The sequence below is a fragment of the Papaver somniferum genome, chromosome 7 (assembly GCF_003573695.1).
Source record: "Papaver somniferum cultivar HN1 chromosome 7, ASM357369v1, whole genome shotgun sequence".
NCBI lineage: Eukaryota > Viridiplantae > Streptophyta > Magnoliopsida > Ranunculales > Papaveraceae > Papaver > Papaver somniferum.
Genome location: NC_039364.1, coordinates 148407154 through 148419271, shown reverse-complemented (window position 1 = coordinate 148419271; position 12118 = coordinate 148407154). Strand labels below are relative to the sequence as shown.

Below are 12118 nucleotides of genomic sequence, written 5' to 3'. Positions count from 1 at the left end.
ATCAGCAAAACACCGAATCATTTTTAGATACCCATATCAAAATCAAAAATCAGGTTGTTAGCCTACTCTAAGGTCACCCCTATTGTCGTTATCTTGCATACGATCAGATGTCACTTTTTAATACTACTACAAAACTCTCAGTTTTTAGTACACGTCACCATCTCTTTGTACACGTGTAACTATGTAAGACCTTGATACAGTAAAATATTTAATGTATGTGTAATGCAGCAATAAATATGTTCCTCTCTTAAATATTCTAACACTTCTTCTTCTCTGTCTTGTTCAGTTGTCTGTCACACACAAACACTCAGCACCAACTCATCTGAAGAAGAAACTCTCTCTCTCTCTCTCTCTCTTTGTGGAATACTTCTGTGTGTAGATTGATAGATTTAAATGGGTTCATCATTAACAGCAACAGAGATTAGTAATCATAGTTATGATTATTCATTTAAGATCTTGTTAGTTGGTGATTCTGGTGTTGGTAAGAGTAGTATTCTTGTTAGTTTCATCTCTAACACTACTGAAGATCTTTCACCTACTATTGGTATGTACAAACTTTTTGTATTTTTGTGTTTTATGGCTTTTAAATTGATAGCATAAGTAGATTAATTTTTATGATTTTAGTTTGATTTTGTATTTTATTGTCATCATGCATGTGTTTTGATTTGTATTGTAAATTGGTACATTCAGACTCAGCCAAGGTGATTTGAGGTTTTTGTTTGATTAGTCAAATGTTTTTCAAATTAAACTGTGCCTATGATTTTTGGTGACTTGAAATGTGGAATTTCTTGGTTTTGAACCAATGGGGGGAGGGGGACATTTACGTTTAGAAGGGGTTTAGGGTTATTATAGTTTGTTGAGATTAACTTCTTGATCGTTTATTTTATGCTAATATATGATATGCTACTTATTATAAAGAAATGGGTGTGTGTTATTTGAGTATATATTGAGTTCTTGCACTTCTATCAACCCTGTTCAGGTGTTGATTTTAAAATCAAGATGTTCACAGTTGGTGGGAAGAAGCTTAAGCTAACAATTTGGGACACAGGTGTGTTCTTGTTTGTACACCTAGTCTGCTTATATCTCTTGGAATATTCACAGGGCAGTGGATTGGATTATGTGGTTTTTGTAAACTTACTACTTTGTTTGGGTGTAGCTGGACAGGAGAGATTCAGGACAGTAACAAGCTCCTACTATAGAGGTGTTCAAGGAGTAATTCTTGGTAAGCCGTTGCAAATACAGTTCTTGGTTTGCTCCACTAGTCTTCTATTAGAATTTCAGAAGTTTCCATCTAGGATTGGGAAGAAAAGATCTTTGATTCCGATGAAAAGAAATGACTATCAAATAGACCGAGATCCAACTACGGGTCATTTCTTGGTGAACATAATCTGCCATCATTTGTTTGATTCCTGCATTTATATGTCAGAATAAAGAGAGGTTTAGTAGGCTTACTTGAAAGAAACCATAGTATCATACATATGACGGCTGCAATGCTGAACTTAAATTCTCAAATATTCATCTATCTGCTACAAATCTTTAAGCTCGTGTCCTATCTAAACTTGGGGCTGGGTAATGCATAGCACCTATTAGTTGTTAGAAGAGCATTGTATAAGCAAGGGTTTTGTACATAAATTATCTGGTTCACAGAACCGCTGCATGTCATTTTGAGTTATTGCAGCTGAATGTTTATCCTCGACTTATACTGTATTTTGGTGTAGTAATTGTTCGTTTTGTGGAAGGGGTCACTTATGTTAATCTATTTCTTTTGGTTTAATTAGTCTACGATGTGACAAAGCGGGAGACATTTACAAACTTGTCAGACTCATGGGCGAAGGATGTGCAGTTATATTGCACTAATCCAGCTTGTGTCAAAATGCTCGTTGGGAATCAGGTTGACAGGGTATGTACCTATTCTTTCAATAAGTCTAATATCCATTAAATTTTTTTGTGCTCGATCGCAATTGGTGACATGGTTGGTTGTTCTGCAGTAGAGGTTTGGTTTCCTTGTCTGCTTGCACACAGATAATTGTGTATTTCAGTTTCAGACTTTATTGTGTTAGTTGTTCCTTCCCTTACTGGTAGATCAATTTATGTGATATATGTACTGCTAACTCTAAAATCTTTGACAATAAAAGAATTATGATTTCATGAGCTACTTTAGTTTTAGAAGTTTGATAAGTTAAAAATCTGGAAAGTTTACTTTGTTTTGGTGGTTTTCATGACTCGTGGAGGGGATGCATGTTCTCTGTTGCATTCATTCATTGCTTCCTAGGACATTTATATTATTATGAAGCAAATCAGTTTGCTATAGCACGTCTTCTCTTCCAGTTACGTACATAATGTAGTCTACCTACATTACTCACAATTTCATTTAGTAGTTCCACTATAGAAGCACAGAAATACTCATATTAACACCATATTACTCAGGAAAGTGAAAGGGCTGTAACTAGAGAAGAGGGCTTTGCCCTTGCACAAGAAATGGGATGCTTATTTCTCGAGTGTAGCGCAAAAACTCAACGGAATGTTCAACAGTGCTTCGAGGAACTTGCTCTGAAGGTACATATTTTGATTAAAAGGCGACTTGTCTTCTGGAAGCTAATTGCATGCCTTAACGATTTCATTGACATAATGATAATGTAGAGATTATGTATGATATGTATGTTGACTATATTCCTATGAAGAATATTCTTCTTAGTTGTTACTTAATCAAGGTAATCTTTTTGTATCCATTTTATTATATGTTACCCCAGAATTTGTCAGTTAAGCTATAGCTTCGTTCCCAACATCCAGAACATGTAGCTTAATTCCTGGTCAGTTTCACTGTCCTCTTTCAAAAAAATGTTCCATTGTGTCCAATCTGCAAATTGGTATAGCTTAATGGGAGGCACTGATTTGTAGGTGATTGATGTAGCTGTTCACATGTTTGGTCAGTACACTAAAACCAGATTTAAGGAGGTAGTAATTGTCGGACTAGGTAACTTATTTTTCCTATATGTTTGAAGATGATAAAACTAGAAACTCCCGAGGGAACAACCATTGAAAAGTTAACAAAGCTGGTGGTTATGACATGAAAAGGGAAGTGATAACTATCAGTGGGTTTTTTTACCACCATGAACAAGAAATAAGCAACACTGTTCTTAATTGGGACTTGCTAGTAAATAGATGGAAGTCTTAAGTTTTTTATTTAATAGTTTCGGCATATATAATCTATGCTGTTATTACATCTAACCACCTTGTTGTTGTTTTTAAATCATGGTTGTTTTGCAATCTACACGGTAAAATATCTAACCATCATCGGTATGTCTATAGATATTGGAAGTTCCTAGTTTGTTGGAAGAAGGATCTACTGTAGTGAAGAGGAACATTTTGAAACATAAAGAAAGCCAGGCACATCCAAGAGGACGTTGTTGCGCTTGAAGAGCTGAGGTTCTCTATTAACAGGAGCGCTGGTAAATACAGAAAAGCACAATCAATATGTAAATCATATTGAATTGTCCCATGCTAGATTGTTGGATACGTACAGTTTTTTTACATGGACAGAGATGATTTTTGCCCTTAAAGCAGCTGCTTGAACTTTATGTAAATGATGTTTTGCTTTTTTGTTAAATCTGATTTTTGTCTCTATTTTCTGTACCCCAAAGAAAGGATACTGGGAAGTGGGGTGGCTGGATAGACGACAGAGAAATAGAGTTTTCTGTAAATTTGTCTTTTTATTCTTCCTTCTTTTGTCGTTCAAAATCTTCAAAAAAACGGGTCTCCTGTAAATGAAAAATCAAAGCTTGTTTGTTGCTTGATTGTCTTCAGTTTCTTGCACTTTTTGGTCAAAATCTCTTCTCTGGGAGACTGATAATTAAATCCAATTAATTATGGGTCCAGATACCATGGCCTTGAAAAGTTGGTGTGAACTCTTGGGTGCCAGTTAGAGTGTAATCATCAAGATTTCTTCACCCCGGACTTCACAAAGCTCTGATTCAGCAAAAATGAACACTTAGCGCTTGTCATCACCTCACTATTTGTGGGCCGGCTTTGCTTCATCTTCGGGTCTATCTCGACTCTCATCCGTTGGACGGCAACAACAGACTACATATGAAACCCCTCGCTGCTTTGTTCAGAATTCACTATAGGGGTTGAGCTAGCCTACTACTGTCACAAAAATTTTCCTTCAGCAGCCATGAAATCCATTCTTCTACTGACGTGCGCGGCGGTGCTGACACTTCTTTTCTCTGGAGCCGAAGGAGCTGAAATCTTTCTCGAGTGGAACGTTGCGACGAATTGGAACATTAGCCCTGTTCAAAGTGCTCAGCCGGTGCGAGTAGACCTGTTTAGGAGTTCATTATTTTGAGTTGAATTTGTTAGCTTGCTGAAAGGTGATTAATTATAATAAAATCGCAGGTTATAACGATCAACGGGATGTTTCCTGGACCCTTAATTAACTCAACTAATGACAATGTCCGTGTCAACATTTTCAACAATTTGGACGTGCCTCTTCTAATGACATGGTAAGATAATACTAAAAACATCGAGTCTAATATGTGGAACCATGTTTGACTTGGCCTACTTATATGTTTGATCATTAGGAATGGCATACAACAGAGACTGAATTCATGGCAGGACGGTGTATCTGGAACAAACTGCCCGATTCAACCAGGTACTAACTGGACATACAATTTCCAGATGAAGGATCAAATTGGCAGCTACTCTTACTTCCCGTCGATCAACTTCCTCAAAGCTGCTGGAGGATACGGTTCTATCCGAGTCAATAATAGGAACGTCATACTTGTCCCCTTCGACAAACCTGAAGAGGAATACGACCTTCTCATTGGTGATTGGTTTAGCCAAAGTTTCAATGTACATAACTCTCTACTTTACTGTATGAAACAAAATCAGCGCCTGACTGACCGATTTTTACAAGCACGAGTAGAACACAAAAATAAAAAAAAAACTTATACACATCTTTGATCTTTCACACTTATTTTCTTCCTTTAAACCTGGAGACAAACTCAAAACTTATATCTTGATCAGACGCTTCCAACCACGAATACTCCTCCTGACGCAATCCTCATTAACGGTAAAGCTGGATCGAATTTCGAATCCTTCAGTGTGACAAAAGGTATGCCGATTTCAGTTGGTTGCTTTCCTTCATTCTTTTGCATTTCACTTCTTAATGATTTTTTATGGTACACACAACAGGCAAGACGTATCGGTTCAGGATATCGAATGTCGGGTCTGCATACAGCATCAATTTTAAGATACAAAGTCATCAGATGGTGTTGGTGGGAACAGAAGGATCTTACACCAGTCAGATAGTTCTAGATTCTCTAGACGTACACGTTGGCAAATCGTACTCTGTCCTGGTATCAGCCAACCAAAATGATGCTGACTATGTCATCGTGGCATCTCTTACACAAACAAACGTAACTGCTACTCCTGCTGCCTGCTGGTACAAGTTTGTTGCACTATTCTGGTTCAGCTGGTGTTATCAGTGGGCCTCTCCCACTTGGGCCAAATCCAATGGATAAAGATTTTTCTGTTAATCAAGCTAAATCAATCAGGTAACTAGTACAATAGTTAAATGCAGTAATGAGATATTTCTGTTAGCCACTTCCAGTCCCCTCAAGGCCACTAGAGCATCCTGAGTGGCTACTACCTCCATAGCAGAATTGGTTGTCATGGTTTTTACACAAACTCTTGCTGCATGTTAACAGATGGAACATGACAACTGGAGCAGCTAGACCTAACCCACAAGGGTCTTTCAACGTGACGAATGTAACAATATCACAGACATTTGTTCTCCATGGATCAAAGGCTGAGATCAACAGCTTTCGAGGTTATGCAGTGAACAACGTGACACATGTAACCCCGGATACACCTTTAAAACTCGCCGACTTTTTTGTTAACGGTTCGGGTGTATATCAACTTGATGAATTCCCTGTTGACTCCGTCAATGAAGAAGCTTCATTTGGAACATCGGTTGTCACCGGGATTCATAAAGGATGGATCGAGATCATCTTTAAGAATGATTTAAGTGTTATGGATGCTTGGCATCTTGATGGATTCGGGTTTTACGTAGTGGGGTAAAACCACTAACAAGTAACATCATACTAAATTAATGTCAGACTAGAATATGCATGGTTCTGTGAAGTTGACTATCAGAATAACAGTTTTGTGATTTTGGGTGTTGTTAGGTTTGGAGATGGAGAGTGGAGTCCAGGTTCTAGGGAAACTTACAACCTCTATGATCCAGTAGTAAGATCCACAGTGCAGGTCAGTCAATAAGCATCTGAAAGCTGGAGGTTTATTTTGTTTATTTTCTTGAGAATTTCTCAGCATTATTAACTGTATAATTGTGTCATGTATGGTATCGTTTATATAGGTTTACCCAGGGGGTTGGAGTGCTGTGTATGCTTTCCTGGACAACCCTGGAATGTGGAACTTGCGTTCCCAGCGGTTGGAAAATTGGTTTCTAGGGCAGGAGTTTTATGTGAGGGTGCATAACTCTGATCCGAACCCCACAAAGGAACGCCCTCCTCCCAATAATCTTCTCCTATGTGGTATGTTGGCATCAACTTGCACCTACCAAAGTTTCATTCTCTGATGCAGCTTCTGCAGTTCTTGCATTGTTTTCCATTTGTAAATTCTGATCTGACTTTTTTGTTTCGAACTACAGGGATATTTGATTCAGATAATGCAGCAGCCCCTGCGCCCTCCCCACAGAGTTTTGGTGTTTGATGGACTTGCATTACCATCTATTTGTTTATCTATAAAAGATTGATCAACTGATTTATCTATAAAAGTTATTTTTTATGCTTTCGCAAAGAAATCTTTATTAGTCAACTGATGACAATGGAAACTGTCTGTCGTCTATTATGCAACCCGGTCATGCCCATGATCATCACGGCATGCACAGACCAAAAAATAGAACATACAGTATATAGCTCCAAAACGGAATATAGAAAATCTACAGTTCCAAAATCAGTTGAAAATCTCTTGCACCTTTTGATCAAGGTCGAGGAATGAAGAATTTGGGTTGTAAGAATATTAAGGTGGTAAACTGTATTCTGCAAGTAACGAAGTTTGAATCATATCCCGTCATTAGTCTTCCCATTTATGCTCATTTAGTTGTTAGGCGGGGATGAAAGTATCCATTAACATGAAGCTAATTAGTAAAATCCTAATAATTGAATTACAAGATGATGAATAAAAGCTTTTCAAACTTCTGTTATAAGTTTTGAATATGACCAGTTACTGTGAAGAACTATAAATGAGAACCGCCCACGCATTAAGAACTAGTTGCACTTGGTAAATGAAAAATACAAACATTCATTTACTGATCATTCACGCTGTAGAGATATCTGGAGCGACCTTTTCTATCTGTACTTATTTAAGAACCACAGCAAGCAGATTTTTCAGGAGCACTTGTTGATCCCTTCGATGGGTCTGGTTTACTGATCTTTATGGTCTGGGGCTGCATATAAAATTATAATCACATAAATACATACAAACAAACAAGTTTATCTACCTATAAATAAACAGCAAATTCGTAAGCCCCTTTCAAGGCTGGTGGGCAACACACAACACTATCTCAGCTGTGGGTGTATTGTTCAGTCATTTCTATCATATTAATACCGTATAGTACCCCACGGTAAGACTATTAGATGTTGCTTTCCCACCTTGTACGATTGGGCGGACAAAGCTATTTATGGCAAATCTTCACTTGATTAAATGGTTAAAGAAGATATAGTGTACCTCAGCTTTGGAATCAGTTTCAGCGAGTCTTTGCTTTATATCTCTAGCAATAGAAAAAAAGACATTCTCCACATTGAAGTTTGTTTTTGCACTCTGCACAAAGGCATATTAATAGTGTAAGCACAGTAACGAAGGTTTCCATACTCGTGTATTCATTCACATCATGAACTTACCGTCTCAAAGAACTTGATTCCATATTCGTCGGCAAGAGCTTGACCCCTTGACGTGGGTACGGCCTACGCAAATATCAATTAATCACCACAACAAAGAGAAAAGTATGCATTATCGACACATTGAACAAGGTTTATCAGTTACCCTCTTGCTTTCATCCATATCAGCTTTGTTTCCCACCAGTATTTTGTTTACATTGTCAGATGCATGCTGTTCAATGTTTCTTATCCAGTTCCTGATATCTAACATATCCTGGATCAGGAATCACAAATATGTAATACAAGATATCTAAGCCTGTTATCTTTAAAGATTTAAGTCCATGAGGTCTGACCAGGAGATAAAGAGAAAGTATTCAAACAAAGACAAGTAATGATGGTGGATACTGTTAAATGAAGATTCATCAGTGACATCATACACCAGAAGAATACCCATGGCTCCCCTGTAATATGCTAAAAAAGACGTATATACAGAAAGAAAAGTGTCATTTATGGAAATATTTGTGAAAGACAAAAATTAATGTATATAATAGCAGCTAAAGCCAAGTAACTTGCGAGATTTTGTTCCTAATATTTGTGAAAGACAAAAATTAATGTATATAATAGCAGCTAAAGCCAAATCTATTAAGAGTTTATCTTGGTAAATCTATTAAGTAAGCCAGGCCAAGAAAATGGGTTCTGATTGATAGCTTCGCTATAGAACAAAAAGAACACAGTAGATACCTGTAGTAATAGTACGGAAACGTTCTTGACCAGCTGTATCCCATATTTGAAGTTTAATTCGCTTCCCATCAAGTTCGATGGTCCTAATCTTGAAGTCAATCCTAAATAAAAACATGCACTGTTTCAGTTTCAGAAAGCGACACAAAATCAAGGAAACCACTACCAAATCAAATGAGGTAAAGTACAAACCCTATTGTTGTAATAAAACTAGTTGTAAAAGAATCATCAGAAAAACGCAATAGCAGGCAACTCTTCCCGACTCCTGTAAACATGGATTAAGAAATAAGTAATCTTCCAAGCTTTACTCAAGGCCAATGATATTCCAGTTTATGAATGGGATATGAAAATACTGATACACAAACGAAGGCCTTAACCCAAGGCACATAATAACAGTTACTCTATATAGCTGAAACAATACTGAGCAGTTACATTTTAGTGTCATACGATACCAAGCATATCACCTAACTACCAATGAATCGATTGGAAATAACGAAAAAATTGAGCCATGCACCTAACCCACATATTAACTGAGATTTCATTTCATACAAACACGTAATGCTTACACACAAAGTTCACATACTTAAAGCTTCCCAATTCATCTGAGTAAGGACCATTATAAAGTACTAAAATACTATCACAGAATTCTGGAACCTAGTAGGATGGGCACAATACAAAAGTACTACCCTTAGAAATTTGTGTCCTTTATGTTAATAGTGAAGTTCAAATCCAAATTGAACAGCTTAATTTTGAAGAGTAAACATGGCACTGGCAACTTGATTGTGAATGTTTCACCCCTCAATTCAAATGAATCATCTTGATTACGCCAATGAATCTATGACAACCTAGTACTTATATGAATCCTAGGAGTCCTAGTATAGTATAATTAATATTTTTAAGGTGTTCTATCAGTGAACATCCATCAGGGAGGAATTGAATGGACTTTAATAATAGGTTGTTCTAATCAAAATTAAAACGTGTTTAACCTAAAAACACAGTAATTCTTCAGATCTACGTACGAAGCTATTCTATCTGATCAAACAAAACCTACTTCATCAGAGATCAGAAAATCAATGACTAAGCACATAACAAGAAGTTGTATATCATAACAAGATCGTGCTTGAAATTAGTACAGAGAGGGAGAATGCAAAAACTTGCCGCTGTCACCAATGAGAAGAAGTTTAATCAGGTAATCATAATCAGCCCTAGCACGCGCCGGAGCTGCTGCCATCTCGTAATCCGGCTGATCGGTTTTCAGATCACCACCGAGAAAAAACTGGCTTCGCAATCTGTCTGTCTAAAAAGTCTCAGATCGAGAAGGCTGGCTGGGGCTGGTTGAGAAGAGAAGAAGGAAAAGTTAAGTGAGAAAGATTTATTTCTCTCTTTCTCTCTCCTTAACACAGACTCAAAGGTGATGTAACGCAAACCACGCGCGCGTACCAGGAACGCGCGGATCCAGCAAATACTGACACATTATTTTGTTCGCTTGTAGGTAGATTGTTTAACCCTAGCTACTAGTTGTCAGTTGAGTCTAGGTTAGGGAAGAATCAGGCGAGTGAACGAAACGTACGACTCATCATTGGTGGGTATGTTAAACGTCAGCCTCGCATCTACTTTGCGAGGGTATGATGCCAAATAGATATCGGAAGAATGTACATTCCGTCCGACCTCAAACGTCTTTTTATGTCGGTTAAGTTTTCCTTTTGGAATGTGGTCCGAATTTTCTGATCTTTTTTTATAAGAAAAAGAGAGAGCTGCTCAGAAGAGCAAGCTTCTCTGGATTACATCTAAAGGTTCACCTGAGCCAAAGTCTGGTTTCATTGTGTTCCCCCAAAATATGAGTACTGAGATTACAGTTATTCGTGAGAGAATTGTTCGTAGGTAACTGGAGTAAATTCCAAAGAGACTGGAGGTTAGGACCTTTCTAGTGAAAGTTTTGAAATAAAGTAGAAAGACTAGCTATTCTAGATAAGTTTGTTGCTGTTGTGTTTTGTTGAGGCGTCAACTTGATGAGTTTGCCCAACACAAAATCAATAAGATCCATGTTTCTGACATGGAATTGGATGCAATCCCCTTGAAATCTTTCCTGGACTTGAAGTTGATAGAGAACTTTGATTGTTTGTAAGAGTTCTTCTTCTTCTGCGGCATAATCAATGTGTTGCTGGTGCATTTCTTTCCCCCAATTCAGAGCAAGTGCATCTCCTCTGCTTGATCTGTTTGTTCTGCTGAGCCCAACTGTATAGTCCTTGACATTTCTTGCTCCCAAGCATTTACCTGCAGAGGACAAGGCCAACAAAGCAAAGTTAGTATAGGATGGTGTATCACTATTAGCACTATTGGTGATGACTCCCAGTATGTGTATGGTAATAGTGATTCCAAAGATAACTCTAGGGTTCCTGTTCAGACTGAGATTGCTAGGTAGCTGAGTATTAGAATCCTTTTGGTATTAAAGGTTGTTTAGTATGTGGCCTGGATTGTGATGCACTCTATGAAAGCTGCAGATATGTTGTGTGATCTTCAGAGCAGTAGCATCAGCAGAGGGATTAATATTCCTGAAAATATGGTCACATCTAGCTTTCCAGATAAATCATCATTTAGTAGCAAATGTGGCATTCCAGTTAGCTGTTGGATTGTTTTGAATAAACCAACTGTTGAACCAATCGTGGAAGGACCTGAAGTTGGAGAAGAGTCTATGACTTTCCCCAAATAACTTAGCCCAAACATCAGAAGCAGCTGGGAAAGCTAGAAGAGCATGAGTTATATCCTCAGGAGCATTCTTACATAAGGAACAAATTGGATCAATGTAATACAGAATGCTAGCAGTCTTGGCATTGGTAGGGATAATGCCATGGGCACATTTCCAGATGAAGAGATGAATAGCTGGGGAAGTATCCAGGTTCCAATTTTCCATCCATGGAGCTGTGAGGGCATCGGCAGCATATTTATCAGTTATCTGCTTGTCATACAGGGACTTGACAAAGAATTTTCCTGTGTTTGACAGACTCCAAGTTATAGTGTCCTCATTAGTTGGGTTATAATCAGTTTGGTAAATAAGGTGTTGAATATCCTGAGAAAAACAGAGAGTTAAGGTGGCATCATCCCAATCTCCTTGAGTATTGAAAAGTTGATTAACAGTTTTGAGGTTTGGTGGGCAATAGTTGGTTTTTGAATGATGTTTGTAGCTCCTTGGATCCATCTATCTTCCTAGATATTAATTTTGGTACCATCCCCAATTTTCCAAATGCAGTATTGTTAAATGTATGAGATACCTTCTAAAATGCCTTTCCAAATCCAAGAGTCAGTGCTCTTAGGTTTGGTATCCATTCTGAGAACTTATTGATTAGGGTAGTGGGAAGATTTCATAGTAGAGCTCCAGAGGGAATTTGGTTATTCAGCAAGTCTCCATGCTATTTTTGAAATCATAGCTATGTTAAAGTATTCCATATTTTTGAATCCCAGACCACCCAAATCCTTTGGTTTATTGA

General features: G+C 37.7%; 2 protein-coding genes and 1 pseudogene across 2 annotated transcripts; 2 read left to right on the top strand and 1 right to left on the bottom strand.

Moving 5' to 3' along the window:
- The first annotated feature begins 298 nt into the window (after nt 1–298).
- LOC113293059 (ras-related protein RABC2a-like) lies at nt 299–3791 on the top strand. Its single transcript, XM_026541828.1, has 6 exons — nt 299–544; nt 980–1048; nt 1157–1222; nt 1779–1900; nt 2428–2556; nt 3310–3791. The coding sequence occupies exons 1-6, from the start codon at nt 394–396 to the stop codon at nt 3415–3417; spliced, it is 645 nt and encodes a 214-aa protein (XP_026397613.1). The 5' UTR covers nt 299–393; the 3' UTR covers nt 3418–3791.
- Nucleotides 3792–4171: 380 nt separating this feature from the next.
- LOC113295359 lies at nt 4172–6729 on the top strand (annotated as a pseudogene).
- Nucleotides 6730–7065: 336 nt separating this feature from the next.
- Nucleotides 7066–10050, bottom strand: LOC113298701 (ras-related protein RABE1c-like). The gene is made up of 8 exons (XM_026547512.1): nt 9792–10050; nt 8826–8898; nt 8637–8737; nt 8301–8366; nt 8062–8159; nt 7920–7982; nt 7747–7839; nt 7066–7465 (listed from the first exon to the last, which is right to left on the bottom strand). The coding sequence occupies exons 1-8, from the start codon at nt 9862–9864 to the stop codon at nt 7382–7384; spliced, it is 651 nt and encodes a 216-aa protein (XP_026403297.1). The 5' UTR covers nt 9865–10050; the 3' UTR covers nt 7066–7381.
- Between the last annotated feature and the right edge of the window lie 2068 nt (nt 10051–12118).